The sequence below is a fragment of the Oncorhynchus tshawytscha genome, unplaced genomic scaffold (assembly GCF_018296145.1).
Source record: "Oncorhynchus tshawytscha isolate Ot180627B unplaced genomic scaffold, Otsh_v2.0 Un_scaffold_7589_pilon_pilon, whole genome shotgun sequence".
NCBI classification, from domain to species: domain Eukaryota; kingdom Metazoa; phylum Chordata; class Actinopteri; order Salmoniformes; family Salmonidae; genus Oncorhynchus; species Oncorhynchus tshawytscha.
Window position 1 is genome coordinate 907,834 of NW_024609826.1, and position 25,873 is coordinate 933,706.

At 46.4% G+C, this 25,873-nt stretch overlaps 1 protein-coding gene across 15 annotated transcripts in view; it reads right to left on the bottom strand.

Moving 5' to 3' along the window:
- trak1a (trafficking protein, kinesin binding 1a) overlaps window positions 1–25,873 on the bottom strand; it is an 84,351-nt gene that overhangs the window by 34,138 nt on the left and 24,340 nt on the right. For 8 of the 15 annotated variants that reach the window (XM_042319121.1, XM_042319120.1, XM_042319108.1 and 5 more), the window contains one exon: window positions 13,067–13,261. Coding sequence is in view for 7 of the 15 variants with exons in the window: in XM_042319108.1 (XP_042175042.1) it covers window positions 13,067–13,261 (195 nt within the window). In the remaining 8 variants the exon portion in view is untranslated. Of the gene's footprint in view, window positions 1–3,122; window positions 3,388–8,759; window positions 9,052–13,066; window positions 13,262–14,469; window positions 14,489–16,182; window positions 16,282–25,873 lie in introns of those variants that run through there. The other 7 variants (XM_042319115.1, XM_042319122.1, XM_042319109.1 and 4 more) reach the window with 6 other exon arrangements.

Sequence of the window (25,873 nt, forward strand, 5' to 3'; positions counted from 1 at the left end):
GCTATAGTTACTGGGTAGGGTATAGGAGACAACTGCTATAGTTACTGGGTAGGGTATAGGAGACAACTGCTATAGTTACTGGGTAGGGTATAGGAGGCTATAGTTACTGGGTAGGGTACAGGAGACAGCTGCTATAGTTACTGGGTAGGGTATAGGAGACAACTGCTATAGTTACTGGGTAGGGTATAGGAGACAACTGCTATAGTTACTGGGTAGGGTATAGGAGACAACTGCTATAGTTACTGGGTAGGGTATAGGAGACAGCTGCTATAGTTACTGGGTAGGGTATAGGAGACAGCTGCTATAGTTACTATACTGGGTTACTGCTATAGTTACTGGGTATAGGAGACAGCTGCTATAGTTACTGGGTGGGGTATAGGAGACAGCTGCTATAGTTACTGGGTAGGGTATAGGAGACAGCTGCTATAGTTACTGGGTAGGGTATAGGAGACAGCTGCTATAGTTACTGGGTAGGGTATAGGAGACAGCTAGCTATAGCTATAGTTACTGGGTAGGGTATAGGAGACAGCTGCTATAGTTACTGGGTAGGGTATAGGAGACAGCTGCTATAGTTACTGGGTAGGGTATAGGAGACAGCTGCTATAGTTACTGGGTAGGGTATAGGAGACAGCTGCTATAGTTACTGGGTAGGGTATAGGAGACAGCTGCTATAGTTACTGGGTAGGGTATAGGAGACAGCTGCTATAGTTACTGGGTAGGGTATAGGAGACAGCTGCTATAGTTACTGGGTAGGGTATAGGAGACAGCTGCTATAGTTACTGGGTAGGGTATAGGAGACAGCTGCTATAGTTACTGGGTAGGGTATAGGAGACAGCTGCTATAGTTACTGGGTAGGGTATAGGAGACAGCTGCTATAGTTACTGGGTAGGGTATAGGAGACAGCTGCTATAGTTACTGGGTAGGGTATAGGAGACAGCTGCTATAGTTACTGGGTAGGGTATAGGAGAGCTGCTATAGTTACTGGGTAGGGTATAGGAGACAGCTGCTATAGTTACTGGGTAGGGTATAGGAGACAGCTGCTATAGTTACTGGGTAGGGTATAGGAGACAGCTGCTATAGTTACTGGGTAGGGTATAGGAGACAGCTGCTATAGTTACTGGGTAGGGTATAGGAGACAGCTGCTATAGTTACTGGGTAGGGTATAGGAGACAGCTGCTATAGTTACTGGGTAGGGTATAGGAGACAGCTGCTATAGTTACTGGGTAGGGTATAGGAGACAGCTGCTATAGTTACTGGGTAGGGTATAGGAGACAGCTGCTATAGTTACTGGGTAGGGTATAGGAGACAGCTGCTATAGTTACTGGGTAGGGTATAGGAGACAGCTGCTATAGTTACTGGGTAGGGTATAGGAGACAGCTTCTCTCTGCTTCCACGGTGATACTGCTCATGTTAAATAACACCAATTAACAGCAGTAGTATACATCAGAAGGTCTGATGACCTGCCTGTTCTGTTGATAGTATCAGAAGTCTGATGACCTGCCTGTTCTGTTGATGCTATCAGAAGGTCTGATGACCTGCCTGTTCTGTTGATAGTATCAGAAGTCTGATGACCTGCCTGTTCTGTTGATAGTATCAGAAGGGAGAATTCCATGTTTACTCTGAATACAAACATACTAAAAGTACTCACTGGTTATCCTGGTATAATACAAATTAACATGACCTCCAGCCCTGAAAACCTTTGACAAATATTTAAAACCAATCAGTGTAGTAGAAACGGAGCAGGAGCCACACACAGGGAGTAGGAGCCACACACAGGGAGCAGGAGCCACACACAGGGAGCAGGAGCCACACACAGGGAGTAGGAGCCACACACAGGGAGCAGGAGCCACACACAGGGAGCAGGAGCCACACACAGGGAGCAGGAGCCACACACACAGGGAGCAGGAGCCACACACACAGGGAGCAGGGAGGAGACACACACACACACACAGGGAGCAGGAGCCACACACACACACAGGAGCAGGAGCCACACACACACACACACACACACACACACACAGGGAGCAGGAGCCACACACACACACACACACAGGAGCAGGAGCACACACACACACAGGGAGCAGGAGCCACACACACACACAGGGAGCAGGAGACACACACACACACACAGGGAGCCACACACACAGGAGCAGGAGACACACACACAGCGAGCAGGAGAGACACACACACAGCGAGCAGGAGAGACACACACACAGCGAGCAGGAGGAGCCACACACACACAGCGAGCAGGAGCCACACACACAGCGAGCAGGAGAGAGACACACACAGCGAGCAGGAGAGACACACACACAGCGAGCAGGAGAGAGACACACACAGCGAGCAGGAGAGACACACACACAGCGAGCAGGAGAGAGACACACACAGCGAGCAGGAGCCACACACACAGCGAGCAGGAGAGACACACACACAGCGAGCAGGAGAGAGACACACACAGCGAGCAGGAGAGACACACACACAGCGAGCAGGAGAGACACACACAGCGAGAGACACACACACAGCGAGCAGGCCAGACACACACAGCGAGCAGCAGAGAGACACACACAGCGAGCAGGAGAGACACACACAGCGAGCAGGAGAGAGACACACAGCGAGCAGGAGAGCAGGAGACACACAGCGAGCAGGAGAGACACACACAGCGAGCAGGAGAGAGACACACACAGCGAGCAGGAGAGAGACACACACAGCGAGCAGGAGAGAGACACACACAGCGAGCAGGAGAGACACACACAGCGAGCAGGAGAGACACACACAGCGAGCAGGAGAGAGACACACAGCGAGCAGGAGAGACACACACACAGCGAGCAGGAGAGAGACACACACAGCGAGCAGGAGCCACACACACAGCGAGCAGGAGAGAGACACACAGCAGCGAGCAGGAGAGACACACACAGCGAGCAGGAGAGAGACACACACAGCGAGCAGGAGCCACACACACAGCGAGCAGGAGAGAGACACACACAGCGAGCAGGAGAGACACACACAGCGAGCAGGAGAGAGACACACACAGCGAGCAGGAGAGACACAGCAGTCTAACAATGTGGTTCAAAACCACTATGTGAATGAGAGGACCAGCAAAGCTCCCATAACTCCAGTTAGTATACCTTCTTGCAGAGTATGCTGCTCTTCATCCTCCTCCCTCTCCTCCTCCTCCTCTCCATCACAGTGGTCAGGTGAACAGACATACTCCAAGCTGTCCTCTGGGGTGCTGTGACAGAGCAGTGACATGCTAACACCAACACTAGGCTAGTGGGGCCCAGCAGAGCCCAGCTGTCTCAAGTCCAAAGCCATGTCTAAGTGTGTGTGTGTGTGTGACAGTCCGTCTCAGTCAGCGAGAGAGTGTGTGTGTCTAAGTCAGTATGTGTGTGTTTGTGTGAGGACAGCAAGGCACAGTCACAGACACTCCCTCCTCCCGCTCTCTCTCCCTCTATTGTCCATGACTAGAAGACAGCCCACTGTGGAACCGGAGCAGGGGAGTGGCACTGAACTATTCTCAGACTGACAGGACTTTGAATGTTTAGATTAGAGCATGGAGTCAATTCAAAATGTCAGCTATGTGACAAGGACTAATATAACCATATAATAAGTTATAGTTTTATCCCTATCAAGTCTAAATGTGTCTATTTGCTCACCCCCCTTTTCAAGCGTTGAAATGGTATGTTCCACCAGACTCTCCATGGAAACAGTGCAAGGCGGAGCACACCATAAGACACATACACCTGTTGTCAGGGTGGGGCCCCAGCCTGCCTCACCACAGTCAAATCCACAGGTGACTCAATTTGCAGATGCCTACTTATTCAAAGCAGAAGCTACATACTGAGAGCCAAATAAACAGACCAGGAACCATTAGGAAATACAGAGCTTGATGAAATAGCATACAGGAAGAACAGTGTATACTGAACAAAAATATAAATGCAACAGTTCATATAAGGTAACAGACCACAAATAATACGGACCACAATTCTAATCAATCGACACACACTGGCTTTATCAAACTAGTCACATTGAGAGCAATGCAACAGTAAACAAATCATCAACCTTCCAGTGACACATGTAAACGGCTAGACAAACTATTATGGGTGTGAAAGCCAGTTAACTTGTGATAAAACCATTGTTGTTCCCATAACGGCTGATAAAACCATTGTTGTTCCCATAACGGCTGATAAAACCATTGTTGTTCCCATAACGGCTGATAAAACCATTGTTGTTCCCATAACGGCTGATAAAACCATTGTTGTTCCCATAACGGCTGATAAAACCATTGTTGTTCCCATAACGGCTGATAAAACCATTGTTGTTCCCATAACGGCTGATAAAACCATTGTTGTTCCCATAACGGCTGATAAAACCATTGTTGTTCCCATAACGGCTGATAAAACCATTGTTGTTCCCATAACGGCTGATAAAACCATTGTTGTTCCCATGTGATAAAACCATTGTTGTTCCCATAACGGCTGATAAAACCATTGTTGTTCCCATAACGGCTGATAAAAACATTGTTGTTCCCATAACGGCTGATAAAAACATTGTTGTTCCCATAACGGCTGATAAAAACATTGTTGTTCCCATAACGGCTGATAAAAACATTGTTATTCCCATAACGGCTGATAAAAACATTGTTATTCCCATAACGGCTGGTAAAAACATTGTTATTCCCATAACGGCTGATAAAAACATTGTTATTCCCATAACGGCTGGTAAAAACATTGTTATTCCCATAACGGCTGATTAAAACGGTTGACAAAAAACAACCGTGATCCCATACATAGAACCTAGAACACCATCACCAAATATTTCACATAACTCTCCAATTAAACATGTTTCTTTCAATTATCCCATGTCCAAATCATTTTCATTCATCTCATTTAACTTCTGGTAATATCCTTGGCAGTACTGTAGGCTAGTGTGGGAATACTGAATGCAACCACACATTCCTATTGAAACAATACAGTATCCACAATAGCTTGTGGCTAACCCCCCAAAACAACCCCCACCTCAGCCTCCCTGTCTGCCTCAGAGGCCCTTTTTGTGTGCACTGATAATGTTCCCAGCATGGAGAGACTGGAGGAGGACAGCCCCTCTCACCTCCCTCCAACTCCCCCTCCCAGGCCAATAGAACTGTAGGCCCTGGGCTTTGTGAGCAGGGTGGAGATGGAGGGGGGTAGCGGAGAGGGAGGAGGACAGCCCCTCTCACCTCCCTCCAACTCCCCCTCCCAGGCCAATAGAACTGTAGGCCCTGGGCTTTGTGAGCAGGGTGGAGATGGAGGGGGGTGGAGGAGAGGGAGGAGGAGAGGGGTACTGTAGGAAGAGGGGAGGCTGGCAGAGTTTGGCTGGCAGCCTTCCCTCCCTGCTCCAGTGGGGAGATGTACATACAAGGTCCATGCCCTCCTCACTGCTGAAGTGATCAATATTCTGAGCATCACCCAGGGCTGTGTCCCTGCCAGACTCCCAGCCATGTGATCATGGAGCTAGGCCCATCCAGGCAGCTCTGAACCTGGCCAGGCTGTCCCTGGCCTTCTGGAGCCCTCGTCTGGCATTAGCCCACTGAGCCGCCAGTCTCCACAGCACAGCCTCCCCTCCAAACCTTCCCCTGCTTTCATGTACTGTCTGCTTCATTATGAACCCCCATCTCCACAGCACAGCACAGCCTCCCCTCCAAACCTTCCATGTACTGTCTGCTTCATTATGAACCCCCGTCTCCACAGCACAACCTCCCCTCCAAACCTTCCATATACTGTCTGCTTCATTATGAACCCCCGTCTCCACAGCACAACCTCCCCTCCAAACCTTCCATATACTGTCTGCTTCATTATGAACCCCCGTCTCCACAGCACAACCTCCCCTCCAAACCTTCCATATACTGTCTGCTTCATTATGAGCCCCAGTCTCCACAGCACAGCCTCCCCTCCAAACCTTCCATGTACTGTCTGCTTCATTATGAGCCCCAGTCTCCACAGCACAACCTCCCCTCCAAACCTTCCATGTACTGTCTGCTTCATTATGAGCCCCAGTCTCCACAGCACAACCTCCCCTCCAAACCTTCCATGTACTGTCTGCTTCATTATGAGCTCCAGTCTCCACAGCACAGCACAACCTCCCCTCCAAACCTTCCATATACTGTCTGCTTCATTATGAACCCCAGTCTCCACAGCACAGCACACCTCCTCCAAACCTTCCATGTACTGTCTGCTTCATTATGAGCCCCAGTCTCCACAGCACAACCTCCCCTCCAAACCTTCCATATACTGTCTGCTTCATTATGAGCCCCAGTCTCCACAGCACAGCACAACCTCCCCTCCAAACCTTCCATGTACTGTCTGCTTCATTATGAGCTCCAGTCTCCACAGCACAACCTCCCCTCCAAACCTTCCATATACTGTCTGCTTCATTATGAGCCCCAGTCTCCACAGCACAACCCCCTCCAAACCTTCCATATACTGTCTGCTTCATTATGAACCCCAGTCTCCACAGCACAACCTCCCCTCCAAACCTTCCATGTACTGTCTGCTTCATTATGAGCCCCAGTCTCCACAGCACAACCTCCCCTCCAAACCTTCCATATACTGTCTGCTTCATTATGAACCCCAGTCTCCACAGCACAACCTCCCCTCCAAACCTTCCATGTACTGTCTGCTTCATTATGAACCCCAGTCTCCACAGCACAGCTTCCCCTCCAAACCTTCCATGTACTGTCTGCTTCATTATGAACCCCAGTCTCCACAGCACAACCTCCCCTCCAAACCTTCCATGTACTGTCTGCTTCATTATGAGCCCCAGTCTCCACAGCACAGCCTCCCCTCCAAACCTTCCATATACTGTCTGCTTCATTATGAGCTCCCATCAGCTCTGCTAGCGGTGGTTTGGCGTGATGATGAACGACAGGAAGGTTGGCTACATAAAGTCTCTGGGACCAGGCTAGTGGCTAGTCCATTACTGGCTGACTGTCCAATCATGTTGTTGGACGAGATCTCTAGAGACGTGAGGATAGTTGGAAAGAGAAACACTCTGCAGCGCTGTACTGTGGATATCAACCATGTGAATATAAAACCATGTCATTTAGACTTGTCCTAACTGTTGGAGTAGACCGGTAGTAGGGGAGGTGGACATTAAAATGTCAAAAGGCCCCCGCAATACAATCTACTGTGGTAAATGAGTCCTCGAACATCATATATAACATCATATAAAAACAGCATTACCAAAGAGATCTTATCCAACAGAATAGGCCTCTTCTCATTATATATGACCATCATCTATGGAAACATCTTCAGCCAAGGGTATAGGCCGTTGTTCTATATATAGGGCCACTGATCATGTTGGATGGCTCATTGAAAGAATCAGGGGAAACAGGGATAGCTGTAGTCTGCTTGGTGAAGCTGCTGTAAAACATTTCCATATTATATTGCTGTGTGATGCTGTGCTGCTACTGAACAGGACTCAGATCTATAGGACTGTTATTCCGACTTCTAGTCCGACTGTACAGCTCCATAGGACTGCTAGTCCGACTGTACAGCTCCATAGGACTGCTAGTCCGACTGTACAGCTCCATAGGACTGCTAGTCCGACTGTACAGCTCCATAGGACTGCTAGTCCGACTGTACAGATCCATAGGACTGTTAGTCCGACTGTACAGATCCATAGGACTGTTAGTCCGACTGTACAGATCCATAGGACTGTTAGTCCGACTGTACAGATCCATAGGACTGTTAGTCCGACTGTACAGATCCATAGGACTGTTAGTCCGACTGTACAGATCTATAGGACTGTTAGTCCGACTGTACAGATCTATAGGACTGTTAGTCCGACTGTACAGATCTATAGGACTGTTAGTCCGACTGTACAGATCTATAGGACTGTTAGTCCGACTGTACAGATCTATAGGACTGTTAGTCTGACTGTACAGATCTATAGGACTGTTAGTCCGACTGTACAGATCTATAGGACTGTTAGTCCGACTGTACAGATCTATAGGACTGTTAGCCCGACTGATCTATAGGACTGTTTTTAGCCCGACTGTACAGATCTATAGGACTGTTAGTCCGACTGTACAGATCTATAGGACTGTTAGTCTGACTGTACAGATCTATAGGACTGTTAGTCTGACTGTACAGATCTATAGGACTGTTAGTCCGACTGTACAGATCTATAGGACTGTTAGTCTGACTGTACAGATCTATAGGACTGCTATACATCCCTCTACTCCCAGTCACACACACAATGGCAGGGCAATACTAAAGCTCCATGGGTAGTCAGTGCGCTCTATGAAAAACACCTTGTCATTCCCCTTCGTTGCTACATTTACATAGCAGCCTTGTTTTGTGGTGCCACAGTTTCTGTTGCTCCTAATTCACCCTGGTTACAATCAACAGAAGCTGATATCACATCCAACAACAAAATGAGAGTAAGAGAATTAGCTACAGCCTCGTCCTACAGCCATGGCCTCCTTGGCTGAGGTAAACTTAGTTAAATGCACCTGTTATCAGACGGACCAGAGCAAAGTGAAGCAACACAGCAGCCCCTGACTCAGTGGTTCCAGCATCATGTGACTGACGCAATACATACTGGAGTGAAGAGAGAGACCGGCAGATTTATACAGTCTATAGTATATAACCACCCTACCAGCAAAATCATCCCCTCTAGCCCTCCTCCCTGTCCCTCTCCCTCCCTCCCTTTTCCCACATATAGCCCCATTAACAACACAGTTAGATAACAGCTAGATGGATAACCGTCCCCATCAGGCTTACCATCTGTGCATTCCTCATAGTACCAGTCTAGCTCATAGTAATCCGCCTCCACAAATTTCTGCATACTCAGTCCCCTTCAGCTAAGAGGAGCACCACCATCTTCTCCTGTCCTGCTGCGGAGGTCACGAGAACACCTGCCCATCCTTTCATTACATACTCTGAGTTCTCTAGGAGTTTACCATGACGAGGAGACCACGTGGTACAGCACATTTTATCACTGGTACCAGAGCGGAAGGATGGGATGGAGAGGAAAGAGAGATATTTCTCAAAAAGCAACGCAGCCCAAAACACAGTTATGCAGCAGGAATGTGTTGCTGCCTGGTGGTGAGTCAAGGTTGTATCACAGATGAGGGAGGGGCCTGGGGAGGGCCACGAGCCAATGAGGAAGGGAAATGTCAGAGGCATGCTCCTCCCTCTGAACTGTTTCGTCAATAGCAACCTGCTTTCGTCCCTCCTCTCTCTCCTTGGCTCACCCTCCCCTTCTCCCAACAGTACATCCTTCTGTGAGGTTGCCATGGAGACTGGCTCCCTACTCCAGCACTGAGTAGCATCTGAATGCAGGCTAGTGTTGCTACTGCTGCTGCCTCGGTGACCAGCTCTCTGTTCATATCTGCCTGGTCTGGTACAACACCTCTACTACAGGGCAGGGAGTTCACCTTGCTGAATGATATTAAGAAATCATTCAATAGGTTTATAGTGGGGAATATAGTTCTCTCCCCCACACTGATTTACAGCAGGATAATATCAGATGCTTCTACTTCTTTAATAGCATGTCCCTTTGATAAAGAGCACACTGACTAATTCTAGCACCACTTGACAGTCAGAAAATCAAAAGGTCAGATGTCATTTAATAGACAGCCATTAATCAAACAATGATGATTATTTCAGCGACTATAGAAACACTTCATCAACCTGCCTGCTGACTGATTCAACGGTGTATAATGCCATCAGTAATGCATCATATGGAGTGTAATGTGTTTGTGGTAGAAGATGCATCAGAGTAGGAGTGGCCTATCAGGGATCAGCTGACTAGCCAGAAGACCAATGAACCACCCTGCTGCCTATCCTCCTTGTGACATCACAATCACAGGTGACAAGACCGGAAATGACAAGACAAGTGACAAGAACGGAATTGACGAAACCAGATTGGTGATATAAATCTACAACCTAGTTGTGAATTTAATCAAGGAGTAGAGTACAATATCTAAGACCATCTATCAAAGAATCTCAGTTTGGAAACAAAGGTTTGTATTACGCTGCACACAAATGTGACAACAAAGTGGTCTTGTCTTGTGAGAACACTGGAGTCTATCCTCACATCAGTATCAGTAACTATTTGAACCAACGCTGCAGGACTGTCATTGTAGTCTACATCTGCGACAACGTAATCAGAGTATTAAAGTACCAGAGCATCTGTTATTAAAGCATCCTACAGTGCAGTCTTTCAGACAACAGTACAGATACTGTATCAACACATATCTGCTGATTGATGCTGTTCAACTTCCTGAGCTCTACAGTATGACCTACATTCACAGTACAGATACTGTATCAACACCAACACATATCTGCTGATTGATGCTGTTAACCTTCCTGAGCTCTACAGTATGACCTACATTCACAACAGATACTGTATCAACACCAACACATATCTGCTGATTGATGCTGTTAACCTTCCTGAGCTCTACAGTATGACCTACATTCACAACAGATACTGTATCAACACCAACACATATCTGCTGATTGATGCTGTTAACCTTCCTGAGCTCTACAGTATGACCTACATTCAACACATATCTGCTGATTGACAGATACTGTATCAACACCAACACATATCTGCTGATTGATGCTGTTAACCTTCCTGAGCTCTACAGTATGACCTACATTCACAGTACAGATACTGTATCAACACCAACACATATCTGCTGATTGATGCTGTTAACCTTCCTGAGCTCTACAGTATGACCTACATTCACTACAGATACTGTATCAACACCAACACATATCTGCTGATTGATGCTGTTAACCTTCCTGAGCTCTATGCTGTTAACCTTCCTGAGCTCTACAGTATGACCTACATTCACAACAGTACAGATACTGTATCAACACCAACACATATCTGCTGATTGATGCTGTTAACCTTCCTGAGCTCTACAGTATGACCTACATTCACAACAGATACTGTATCAACACCAACACATATCTGCTGATTGATGCTGTTAACCTTCCTGAGCTCTACAGTATGACCTACATTCACAACAGTACAGATACTGTATCAATACCAACACATATCTGCTGATTGATGCTGTTAACCTTCCTGAGCTCTACAGTATGACCTACATTCACTACAGATACTGTATCAACACCAACACATATCTGCTGATTGATGCTGTTAACCTTCCTGAGCTCTACAGTATGACCTACATTCACTACAGATACTGTATCAACACCAACACATATCTGCTGATTGATGCTGTTAACCTTCCTGAGCTCTACAGTATGACCTACATTCACTACAGATACTGTATCAACACCAACACATATCTGCTGATTGATGCTGTTAACCTTCCTGAGCTCTACAGTATGACCTACATTCACAACAGATACTGTATCAACACCAACACATATCTGCTGATTGATGCTGTTAACCTTCCTGAGCTCTACAGTATGACCTACATTCACAACAGATACTGTATCAACACCAACACATATCTGCTGATTGATGCTGTTAACCTTCCTGAGCTCTACAGATAGTACCTTGACCTACATTGCTGATTGATGCTGTTAACATGTACAGATACTGTATCAACACCAACACATATCTGCTGATTGATGCTGTTAACCTTCCTGAGCTCTACAGTATGACCTACATTCACTACAGATACTGTATCAACACCAACACATATCTGCTGATTGATGCTGTTAACCTTCCTGAGCTCTACAGTATGACCTACATTCACAACAGTACAGATACTGTATCAATACCAACACATATCTGCTGATTGATGCTGTTAACCTTCCTGAGCTCTACAGTATGACCTACATTCACAACAGATACTGTATCAACACCAACACATATCTGCTGATTGATGCTGTTAACCTTCCTGAGCTCTACAGTATGACCTACATTCACAACAGTACAGATACTGTATCAACACCAACACATATCTGCTGATTGATGCTGTTAACCTTCCTGAGCTCTACAGTATGACCTACATTCACAACAGTACAGATACTGTATCAACACCAACACATATCTGCTGATTGATGCTGTTAACCTTCCTGAGCTCTACAGTATGACCTACATTCACAACAGTACAGATACTGTATCAACACCAACACATATCTGCTGATTGATGCTGTTAACCTTCCTGAGCTCTACAGTATGACCTACATTCACAACAGAAGGCTGCTGATAACCGGTTGACATAAACGTCATACACAAGGACAGATCAGAATGTGATCAGATCAGATCCTGAGTGGCAGAGGGGTCTAAGGCATTGGTATCGCAGTGCTAGAGGCGTCACTACAGACCCGGGTTCAATCCCGGGCTGTATCACAACCACCGCACAATTGGCCCAGCGTCATCCGGGTTAGGGGAGGGTTTGGCCGGGGTAGGCCGTCATTGTAAATAACTATTTGTTCTTAACTGACTTGCCTGGTTAAATAAAGATAGAAAAAACAAGAAGAAGCCAGAGTTATCACACGCACACGGCCTTGTGTCTGTCCAGCCTCATGTCTGGTTGAGACACAGACAGACGTTAGGACAGACGTCTCCCACTGAGCTGATAGGACCAGCAGCTGAGCAGACTGGCACGTGGCGCTTCACCCACGGCTCAGAGGGTATGTTTGCTGTGTGAACCGGGCCCAGCTGTCTGACGCTGACCCATATGGGCTCAGGACTATATTAAAATGACTGTCTCTACCTTTCATTCCCTTTGTCTCAACCTGTCTGTCTCTCTGTGTTTGTATCGCTCTGTCTGCCTATATTTATCTCAGACTTCCTCAGTCTCATTACGGCACCAGAATCTCAGCTGTTAGTCTTCCACCCACATCACCCTCATTTTTAAATCCTTGATATCGGCTCTAACCTGCACCATTTCCAAAAATACACTGTAATATGAGCTCAATACAATTATTAATGTCAAGATTAAAGCGATGAACCAGTTGAATATCAAATGTGTACCAGTGTAGAACAGATCACATAAAAGGAAGAATAGAAAGAGAAGTAACCAGCAGAGGGATTGTGGAAGCCTTCGCCCCCTTGTCTGAATCATCTTTAAAAAACTAAATACAAACGCTGCGCTTACGGAAATACTTCAGAGTCTCCTCAATCTGCTCCACGGTGAGGTCCAGGTTGGTGTCGGGGGAGAGGAGAGGGGTGTGGAGCCAGTCGTCGTGGTCATACCCGTAGATGGTGTCTGCTCTCAGCTTGTAGTGGGGCAGCTGCTCCTCCAGCAGACTGATGATCTCCACCTCTGGAAGATCAGTACTGTTACACACATCTATAGGAGGAGGAGAGGGGAGGAGGAGGAGGACAGGGGAGGAGGAGAGGGGTGGAGGAGGAGAGGGGTGGGGAGGGAGAGGGAAGGGAGAGGAGATAGGAGATGGTATGAGGAGAGGAGGAGGACAGGGGAGGAGGAGAGGAAAGGAGGAGGACAGGGGAGGAGGAGAGGAAAGGAGGAGGACAGGGGAGGAGAGAGATGAGATGGTATGAGGGGAGGAGAGGGAGAGAAGAAGAGAAGAGGAGGACAGGGGAGGAGGGAGAGGAGATGGTATGAGGGGAGGAGAGGGAGAGAAGAAGAGGAGAGGGAGAGACTAGAGGTTAGTTTTAGCCCACTACAGTAGCAGGAGGTTATGTAACAGGTGCCTGGTTGAAAAACACCAGAACAATGGCTGTTCATGTTTGAACTTCATCATCTAGAGCAGGGTTCCCCAACTGGTGGCCTGTGGCCAAATCAATATTGGGGAGGTGTTCTTAATGTTTTGCACACTCGGTGTATGTGATGGTATACAAATGTAAGCCAGGTTTGAAATGATATTGTTTTAGTGAAATGTTATATCTGTTTGGGCTTCTTGTGGTCAATGTGTAGTCTACAAATGATTTGTAATTATGTTCTGACCCAAATAATAGTTCAGCGGCTGGATCTAGTTAATGATCCCTGATCTAGTGAGAACGACGACAACAGTCTTGCTCAAGACATACACATACCTTTCAAAAAACATTTTTAGCTCCTCAGTAGGCTATTAAATCAAATCAAATTTTATTATCTCTGAACAATCTGCTTTTCTAAACCATAATCAAACAACGACCTCTGAACTATGGTCATACGTGATGATGTGTCATTGTATCTTGTTTACACATCAGAATCTTCATAGAAGTTTGTTTACATAAAGGGAGTGCAGCAAGAGTTACTGAAAGCAGCGTAGGAGGACCTCTTGTGGCACATTGAGGAACTACAATCCTGCTGATGTCTATGTATCACAACAGTGCTACAGAACAACAAGATATGACAGTGATTTACAGAATAACAGATCCTGGAGCTGCTTTATGAAGAGGGCATACAGTATACTATATAAACAAGGAGAATCTGCATAAACCCACAGACTGCAGAACATATTGGCTTGGGAACTGGGAAGAAGCTCTCCTGTGAGATACTAGTTTGCGACAGTAAACTCTGGGCTTCACTGGAACATAGTGAAGTCATCTTACCAGCACTTCCTGCCATGGGATTTACTCCTTCCCTCAGCAGATCCAGATGTCCATCAGACTCCTATCCAAAGACTGTTACAGCTCATCACTGTAAAACTCCTAGATAACTTCACCAGAATCACACACACTAAGAAGTGACTGAGTTGGGAATATGGAACGTCTCAGTTTATGTGAGCAGGCGTGTTTCCAATCCATTTGTTCAACAGCAGCATTCATAAGGCCTGCATATCTGTGGTGGCGATGAAGCTCCATCAGACAATGGTGTCCCAGACAGACAGGCCTTAATCCAGACAGAACGGGCTGGCAGGCTGCTGAGACAGGATAAACTGACTGACACCATGCTACTGGCTGTCTCCAGCAACACCTAGCAGCATTAGCAGACTACAGCAGGGGAGTCTGCCACAGAGTCACACACAGACTACAGCAGGGGAGTCTGCCACAGAGTCACACAGACTACAGCAGGGGAGTCTGCCACAGAGTCACACACAGACTACAGCAGGGGAGTCTGCCACAGTCACACACAGACTACAGCAGGGGAGTCCACAGAGTCACACACAGACTACAGCAGGGGAGTCTGCCACAGACAGACGACAACACGTTGGGGACACACTACTGTTAAGTAGTAAAAACATACAAATTCATAGTTAACTCCTTAAATCCCATATTTCTGTTAAATAGAGCCGATTATAGGCCTCTTCTTCATATTCAGCTCAGATCTCCGAAGTGTAACTGGGACGACCAACTATACTCCGAGCTATAAAAAGCTCCTGAACAACAACAGCCAGGACATGCAAACCAAAATAACAACAATGGCTGGAAGTGTCACATGAATTGGATAAGGGCAGCCAGACATACTGTATCATCACAGGCATTAAACAGTCTCTACTATCCATCACAACATCATATTCACTGATACAGTATGACAACACCTGTGTCATGCCTTCTCTGTCGCCATGCAACAGCTGGAACTAAGGGATGTTGTATTAATGTTGTATGAAGGTTGCAGAGAGCCCCTGAGTGCTGGCAGCTACTAGCTAGACCATTTGCTGTTGATTATTCCTGGACTGTATTTATAGTCAGATCTGTAAGGCCCTGGCACTCTGCTCTGCACCCGCTGGCCCACTGTCCTTCCTGTCCCCTCTACCTCTCTGGCATTCAATTCAAATCCCCAGGCTACAGTACACTACTGTAGCACAGGGCCAATACAGGCAGAACCAACATCCAGCTACACAGACAACTAGACCCCATGGTGACAAACAGACAGAGAGCGAGAGAGAGACAGACATGGGGGCAGTACTACAAACGGTGTCTAGGTCACGTTACTAGTCTTCATATCCAACCCTATCATGTTTACCCAAGACATGACTGAAACAAATGACTGAACAATAATGTGTGTACTTGAATTGGATGTATTTTCACAATCTATACCAGTAAGATGATGTAAATCAGTTGGTGACCTACTGTCCTAGTACTCATTAAAAACCAGGCTATATAGTGTAATCATCCCCTTCACAAAAACATGCTGAGCAACCATGAATCATTTCCAGAGGAAAATCACTCTCACTATTCCATAGAAATGTCAAGAAATCAGACATTAAGTACAAAACTAAAATATAAGTCCAAATAAAGTGAGGAATCTCAGTAGTTTTAAACACCAAACAAGCCCAAACCACCCCATAGATCCAACCCAAAGTCACAGTGCCCAGTACTCACTCATGGCTCCTCTGCCCCCTACTCCGTGTCCTCTCACCTCGACTTACATGTTCCGCTTCTCCAGGAAAGGGCAGGGCAAAGAGGAGCGGGAGGGAGAGAGAAAAATAGAGGGGAGGGAGGGAGGGACATAGAAAGAGAAGGGAGGGAGGGACATAGAGAGAGAAGGGAGGGAGAAGGGAGGGAGGGAGTGAGGGAGGAAGAGAGAGAAGGGAGGGACATAGAGAGAGGAGGGAGGGGGAAGGAGAGGGAGGGACATAGAAAGAAGGGAGGGAGGGACATAGAGAGAGAAGGGAGGGAGGGGAGGGAGGGAGGGACATAGAGAGAGAAGGGAGGGAGGGAGGAGGGAGAAGGAGAGAAGGGAGGGAGAGAGAGGGAGGGAGGGGGGAGAGGAAGAGAGAGAGAAGGGAGGGAGGAAGAGAGAGAAGGGAGGGAGGAAGAGAGAGTGGGAGGGAAATAATAATGAGTGAGAGGGAAGAAGAGAGGCAGTCGTTTGAAAGTGACCCCAGCTACTCTGCATTACCATGCCTGGCATGCCACTGACGGTGGTCACATGGGGCCCCCAACCCCAACAACCTCCCCATACTGTAGCCAGCATGGCAGCACAGCACCGCAGACCCCCCACCCCACCCAGCTGCCTAAACAGACTGTCAACTGGATTACTGTTGGCCCGGAGAGCGCAGTGGACTGGAACACTCATTGTCCTCCATACTACAGGCCGGTCTCTTCCCACAGCTGCAGGATCTCTCTATACTACAGGCCGGTCTCTTCCCACAGCTGCAGGATCTCTCTATACTACAGGCCGGTCTCTTCCCACAGCTGCAGGATCTCTCTATACTACAGGCCGGTCTCTTCCCACAGCTGCAGGATCTCTCTATACTACAGGCCGGTCTCTTCCCACAGCTGCAGGATCTCTCTATACTACAGGCCGGTCTCTTCCCACAGCTGCAGGATCTCTATACTACAGGCCGGTCTCTTCCCACAGCTGCAGGATCTCTATACTACAGACCGGTCTCTTCCCACAGCTGCAGGATCTCCATGAGTCTGACAAGTGAGACTAACTACAGGCAGGATGTACTGTAGTGCAGCTGGAAGCCAGCAGGGGAGAAGATGGCCTCCTCAGACAGGATAATATCCACCACAGATCATAACAGCAAAGATCAACTGTAGGAACTCTGGGAACTTTTCCCTCTACAATAAGGAATGAAACTAATGATAAAAAATGTCAAGTACAAATTCAGATTGTTAGCCAGAGCCCTATACACACACACAGAGCCCTATACACACACGGAGCCCTATACACACACAGAGCCCTTCCCACAGCTGCAGGATCTCCATGAGTCTGACAAGTGAGCGACTAACACAACAGGCAGACAAATGTCCCAGTGCAGCTGACCTGAAATAAGCCAGTTCAGTGGGGAAGAAGATGGCCTCCTCAGACAGGATAATATCCAACAGATCATAACAGCAAAGATCAACTGTAGGAACTCTGGGAACTTTTCCCTCTACAATAAGGAAATGAAACTAATGATAAAAAATGTCAAGTACACGTCTCCATTGGGAACACTACCGTACAGATTGTTACTGTGTGTTACCTCACACGCTCCATTAGGGGAACACTACCGTACTGTGTGTTAGCCCATACACACTCCATTAGGGGAACACTACCGTACTGAGTTACCTCAACACGTCTCCATTAGGGGGAACACTACCGTACTGTGTGTTACCTCACACACAGAGCCCTTAGGGAACACACAGACTGTGTGTTACCTCAACACGTCTCCATTAGGGGAACACTACAGTATATACCTCAACACGTCTCCATGAGGGAACACTACCGTACTGTGTGACCTCAACACGTCTCCATTAGGGGAACACTACCAGGTGTGTTACCTCAACACGTCTCCACTTGGGAACACTACCGTACTGTGTGTTACCTCAGCACGTTTCTACTGTAGTCACAATGTCAAGGTGTTACCTCAAATGTCCCATAGGGGAACACTACCACTGGCTGTTAATCAACAGTTCCATTGGGGAATGGGACTGTACTGTGTGTTACGTCAACACGTCTCCATTAGGGGAACACTACTGTACTGTGTGTTACCTCAACACGTCTCCATTAGGGGAACACTACCGTACTGTGTGTTACCTCAACACGTCTCCATTAGGGGAACACTACCGTACTGTGTGTTACCTCAACACGTCTCCATTAGGGGAACACTACCGTACTGTGTGTTACCTCAACACATCTCCATTAGGGGAACACTACCGTACTGTGTGTTACCTCAACACATCTCCATTAGGGGAACACTACCGTACTGTGTGTTACCTCAACACGTCTCCATTAGGGGAACACTACTGTACTGTGTGTTAACTAAACAAGCCTCCAGAGAGATCCAGCCAACACTTGCGCCCACACAGGGTCGCTTTGACACACACACACACACACACTCTCTAAAGCCAATAAACATTTGTGAGAACCCTAGAAACCTGAATAAAACCAGAATGAATCAAGCATATTAAAGTGTAAAGCTCTTCTGTAGGACGTGGGTCACCTAAGATACAGATGTGAACATGCTATTCCACACATTAACAGTGCTGGGGGAGAGACAGAGAGCAGCATCTGATTCAGTGTGCTGCAGGATGACAGGGAGGGAATCAGAAGGCTGTAGACAACAGAGCAGAACAGCTGCTGATTGTTCCTTTCCCCTACTTCAGGACAACCACTGTTCTCCACCTATCCAGCCACCGCTGTGGTAGAGCAGCAACATGTCTACAACTACATGTCGGATAACAAATGACACTCAGTACTGACAACACCAGGAGGCTTGATTCTTCAGCCTTATGTCTGCCCACTGCCTGTTGAATAAGCCCCCTCCATTACCCTGGCTATGGTTGTAATAAGCCCCCTCAATTACCCTGGCTATAGTTGTAATAAGTCTCCTCCATTTCCCTGGCTATGGTTGTAATAAGCCCCTCCATTACCCTGGCTATAGTTGTAATAAGCACCCTCCATTACCCTGGCTATAGTTGTAATAAGTCTCCTCCATTTCCCTGGCTATGGTTGTAATAAGCCCCCTCCATTACCCTGGCTATGGTTGTAATAAGCACCCTCCATTACCCTGGCTATAGTTGTAATACGTCTCCTCCATTTCCCTGGCTATGGTTGTAATAAGCCCCCTCCATTACCCTGGCTATGGTTGTAATAAGCCCCCTCAATTACCCTGGCTATAGTTGTAATAAGTCTCCTCCATTTCCCTGGCTATGGTTGTAATAAGCACCCTCCATTACCCTGGCTATAGTTGTAATAAGTCTCCTCCATTTCCTGGCTATGGTTGTAATAAGCCCCCTCCATTACCCTGGCTATGGTTGTAATAAGCCCCCTCAATTACCCTCCATTCCTCCCCTGGCTATGGTTGTAATAAGCCCCCTCCATTACCCTGGCTATAGTTGTAATAAGCACCCTCCATTACCCTGGCTATAGTTGTAATAAGTCTCCTCCATTTCCCTGGCTATAGTTGTAATAAGTCTCCTCCATTTCCCTGGCTATGGTTGTAATAAGCACCCTCCATTTCCCTGGCTATGGTTGTAATAAGCACCCTCCATTTCCCTGGCTATGGTTGTAATAAGTCCCCCCCATTACCCTGGCTATGGTTGTAATAAGTCCCCTCCATTACCCTGGCTATGGTTGTAATAAGTCCCCTCCATTACCCTGACTATGGTTGTAATAAGTCCCCTCCATTACCCTGGCTATGGTTGTAATAAGTCCCCTCCATTTCCCTGGCTATGGTTGTAATAAGCCCCCTCCATTAACATGGCTATGGTTGTAATAAGCCCCCTTCATTACCCTGGCTATGGTTGTAATAATCACCCTCCATTTCCCTGGCTATGGTTGTAATAATCACCCTCTATTACCCTGGCTATGGTTGTAATAAGCCCCCTCCATTACCATGACAATGGTTGCAATAAGCCCCCTCCATTACCCCTACAAGCCCCCACCATTACCCTGGCTATGGTTGTAATAATCCCCCACCATTACCCTGGCTATGGTTGTAATAATCCCCCACCATTACCCTGGCTATGATTGTAATAAGCCCCCTCCATTACCCTGGCTCTGGTTGTAATAAGTCCCCTCCATTACCCTGACTATGGTTGTAATAAGTCCCCTCCATTACCCTGGCTATGTTTGTAATAAGCCCCCTCCATTACCTTGGCTATGGTTGTAATAAGCCCCCTCCATTACCTTGGCTATGGTTGTAATAAGCCCCCTCCATTACCCTGGCTATGGTTGTAATAAGCCCCCTACATTACACTGGCTATGGTTGGAATTCATGTGGTCTTGCCAAGAGGCTGGGTCTGGCACAGATCCACCAGACAGATGACACTGCTCAACGGCTCCTGATGCCATGGCAACTGTGCTGTAGTGTGTCTTGGTCTGTCCCAGAGGAAAAGCAGAACTTGGTGAACAGTGCAGGGCCGGGCTATGAGTCAGTCTCAGTCCATTCCATTCAGCTGGCCTGACCACTGCTCACTGGACTAATGGAAAAGCTCTGGCTGATTCCAACTGTTTTGTCTATCCACAAACTGTCCCCATGGATACATCAGGCTGTGGGAATATCTGTGGTGTGTGGCTAGAACTGCATATCTGACAGGAAGAGAAGCCCAACAATCTCAGCTAACCCGGAACTAAAGTCTTGTGTAACTGGTCAGCTGCTATGTTAACGTAGTCTGCCCACGAGAGATTATAGCAACAATGGCATGTGGACACACTGACACTGACAGACTTCATGACAAACAAAGTCCACCAAGCCAGAAATCAACACTCACACAGCCCCCTGACATGAACTTTGGGTTCAGTTCACATGGCAAATTGTAATATTGAAAGTATCTTAAGTCCAACACTACGATATAGCATCCGTTAACTACTAACAGTACTGCATATACAGTGCCTTGCGAAAGTATTCGGCCCCCTTGAACTTTGCGACCTTTTGCCTCATTTCAGGCTTCAAACATAAAGATATAAAACTGTATTTTTTTGTGAAGAAACAACAAGTGGGACACAATCATGAAGTGGAATGACATTTATTGGATATTTCAAACTTTTTTAACAAATCAAAAACTGAAAAATTGGGCATGCAAAATTATTCAGCCCCCTTAAGTTAATACTTTGTAGCGCCACCTTTTGCTGCGATTACAGCTGTAAGTCGCTTGGGGTATGTCTCTATCAGTTTTGCACATCGAGAGACTGACATTTTTTCCCATTCCTCCTTGCAAAACAGCTCGAGCTCAGTGAGGTTGGATGGAGAGCATTTGTGAACAGCAGTTTTCAGTTCTTTCCACAGATTCTCGATTGGATTCAGGTCTGGACTTTGACATGGCCATTCTAACACCTGGATACGTTTATTTTTGAACCATTCCATTGTAGATTTTGCATTATGTTTTGGATCATTGTCTTGTTGGAAGAGAAATCTCCGTCCCAGTCTCAGGTCTTTTGCAGACTCCATCAGGTTTTCTTCCAGAATGGTCCTGCATTTGGCTCCATCCATCTGCCCATCAATTTTAACCATCTTCCCTGTCCCTGCTGAAGAAAAGCAGGGCCAAACCATGATGCTGCCACCACCATGTTTGACAGTGGGGATGGTGTGTTCAGGGTGATGAGCTGTGTTGCTTTTACGCCAAACATAACGTTTTGCATTGTTGCCAAAAAGTTCAATTGTGGTTTCATCTGACCAGAGCACCTTCTTCTACATGTTTTGTGTGTCTCCCAGGTGGCTTGTGGCAAACTTTAAATGACACTTTTTATGGATATCTTTAAGAAATGGCTTTCTTCTTGCCACTCTTCCATAAAGGCCAGATTTGTGCAATATACGACTGATTGTTGTCCTATGGACAGAGTCTCCCACCTCAGCTGTAGATCTCTGCAGTTCATCCAGAGTGATCATGGGCCTCTTGGCTGCATCTCCGATCAATCTTCTCCTTGTATGAGCTGAAAGTTTAGAGGGACGGCCAGGTCTTGGTAGATTTGCAGTGGTCTGATACTCCTTCCATTTCAATATTATCGCTTGCACAGTGCTCCTTGGGATGTTTAAAGCTTGGGAAATCTTTTTGTATCCAAATCCGGCTTTAAACTTCTTCACAACAGTATCTCGGACCTGCATGGTGTGTTCCTTGTTCTTCATGATGCTCTCTGCGCTTTTAACGGACCTCTGAGACTATCACAGTGCAGGTGCATTTATACGGAGACTTGATTACACACAGGTGGATTGTATTTATCATCATTAGTCATTTAGGTCAACATTGGATCATTCAGAGATCCTCACTGAACTTCTGGAGAGAGTTTGCTGCACTGAAAATAAAGGGGCTGAATAATTTTGCACGCCCAATTTTTCAGTTTTTGATTTGTTAAAAAAGTTTGAAATATCCAATAAATGTCGTTCCACTTCATGATTGTGTCCCACTTGTTGTTGATTCTTCACAAAAAAATACAGTTTTATATCTTTATGTTTGAAGCCTGAAATGTGGCAAAAGGTCGCAAAGTTCAAGGGGGCCGAATACTTTCGCAAGGCACTGTATGTGTTAATGACTTCAACTTCTTGTCTATATCTTGTGGGCAGTAATATAGTAGCAGTATTTGCATGACAGTTTTACCTCAGTGTGCATCGCAATAAGACAGATCTGTATCAATAAAATAGCCTTCTACTGACATTACTGGAGAAGATTACAATTGGATACACATGTTGAACAAAATTCAGATTTACCCATATTTTCCCAGTGGGAAAAGGATGCACACTGGTGTGATGTATCATCCTGTATGATATTGTTGAGGTACTTCCAGACTACTTGATTAGCTAGATGAGCACAAATGTTATTTTGAGAACAGCACAAGATGAGCCCTAAACATTGTAAACATCCCATGACCTTTAGTAACATCATAATCATGTGATGTGCTTATTTGTGTCTGTCTTTGAAAGATGTCTCTCGGAGAAAAGATCATGTTTGGCCACAAGACGTAGTTACAGTACATCTCCTCTGTTCACTACAACCTTACTGAACCCAACCTACCACAGTCTGGGTACCTACTGTAGTTACAGTACATCTCCTCTGTTCACTACAACCTTACTGAACCCAACCTACCACAGTCTGGGTACCTACTGTAGTTACAGTACATCTCCTCTGTTCACTACAACCTTACAGAACCCAACCTACCACAGTCTGGGTACCTACTGTAGTTACAGTACATCTCCTCTGTTCACTACAACCTTACTGAACCCAACCTACCACAGTCTGGGTACCTACTGTAGTTACAGTACATCTCCTCTGTTCACTACAACCTTACTGAACCCAACCTACCACAGTCTGGGTACCTACTGTAGTTACAGTACATCTCCTCTGTTCACTACAACCTTACTGAACCCAACCTACCACAGTCTGGGTACCTACTGTAGTTACAGTACATCTCCTCTGTTCACTACAACCTTACTGAACCCAACCTACCACAGTCTGGGTACCTACTGTAGTTACAGTACATCTGTTCACTACAACCTTACTGAACCCAACCTACCACAGTCTGGGTACCTACTGTAGTTACAGTACATCTCCTCTGTTCACTACAACCTTACTGAACCCAACCTACCACAGTCTGGGTACCTACTGTAGTTACAGTACATCTCCTCTGTTCACTACAACCTTACTGAACCCAACCTACCACAGTCTGGGTACCTACTGTTACAGTACAGTTTACAGTACATCTGTAGTTACAGTACTCTGTTCACTACAACCTTACTGAACCCAACCTACCACAGTCTGGGTACCTACTGTAGTTACAGTACATCTCCTCTGTTCACTACAACCTTACTGAACACAACCTACCACAGTCTGGGTACCTACTGTAGTTACAGTACATCTCCTCTGTTCACTACAACCTTACTGAACACAACCTACCACAGTACCTACTGTTACAGTACATCTCCTCTGTTCACTACAACCTTACTACCTACTGTAGTTACAGTACATCTCTGTTCACTACAACCTTACTGAACCCAACCTACCACAGCCTGGGTACCTACTGTAGTTACAGTACATCTCTGTTCACTACAACCTTACTGAACACAACCTACCACAGCCTGGGTACCTACTGTAGTTACAGTACATCTGTTCACTACAACCTTACTGAACCCAACCTACCACAGCCTGGGTACCTACTGTAGTTACAGTACATCTCTGTTCACTACAACCTTACTGAACCCAACCTACCACAGCCTGGGTACCTACTGTAGTTACAGTACATCTGTTCACTACAACCTTACTGAACCCAACCTACCACAGCCTGGGTACCTACTGTAGTTACAGTACATCTCTGTTCACTACAACCTTACTGAATCCAACCTACCACAGTCTGGGTATGTACTACATCGCCCAGCAGCATGAGATCAGACAGCCTAGTTAGTCTCCGATGCCCTGGCTTCACTCAGGAGATGGAAGCCTGAGACAGAGGCTAAAACAGTCTAATGAATGGATATTAACCCCGTGTGTGGTTCGTCACCAAACCCCATTTGTGTTACTTAATACTCTACATCACCACACTGAAGCATGGCAAATCCACGGCTCCTATGGCAACCACTGGGACAGATGGGGAGCAGGGAAACGGTTGTGGAGGCTTCAGAACGGACTGGGGTGAAGCCCAAATGGAACCATGTGGGACACAGTGGGAGAGACGGGTTTGGGAGTGAACAAAGGAGGGTTCAGTAACATCCACTGGCGTATGTTGCTATTACAACCGGAAGAATACAGCACTGTACCAATCAATTAAATCAGCATGGTATGAAACTAAGTAAAAAGAGACAGAATTATAGGACATAAGATTCTTTTTGGATAAGCCTTACTACAATAAAAGGGAATATAATCCACCTTGTAATGAATCCCTGCCTAGAGAACAAATTAAAAACGTCCATCTCCTCAGATAATCAACTGGCCTGGCGTTGAGGCTGTCTGTCTGATGAGGAACAGAACAACGGAAGGGATAGTTACCCTTCGATGCTGATCTTGGGTCAGTTTTGTATTTTCCCAAATAATGGTTAAGGTTAGGATTGGGGTAAGGGAAGTTGATCCTAGATCTGTACCTAGGGGAAACTTCAGAACAATGCCAGGACACTAACCCCACCAGGGGGCAGCACAGCTCTCAGTCCTTTAATGCCATTGAGCTGCTTCCTGTACTCATAGTAAGGGTCCAACCCCAGAAAAGAGACTACATGTTGCCATTCATTCATCAGCATAGAGGTAAAGGGCACAACAGACGTTTCATTGTGGGTAACTCAAAGCTGCTTCCAACAGTTTGGGGAAGTTGCAGTCAGTGTCACTGTCATACACTGCAGTCTGTCTGTATGTCAGCTTGGCTGTCTTCAGCTGAAATACAGATTTTAACATTTTATTTCACCTTTATTTAACCAGGTAGGCTAGTTGAGAACAAGTTCTCATTTGCAACTGCGACCTGGCCAAGATAAAGCAAAGCAGTGTGACAAACAACAACACAGAGTTACACATGGAATAAACAAACATACAGTCAATAACACAGTAGAAAAACCTATATACAGCATGTGCAAATGAGGTAGGATAAGAGAGGTAAGGCAATAAATAGGCCGTAGTGGCGATGGAATTACAATTTAGCAATTAAACACTGGAATGGTAGGATGTGCAG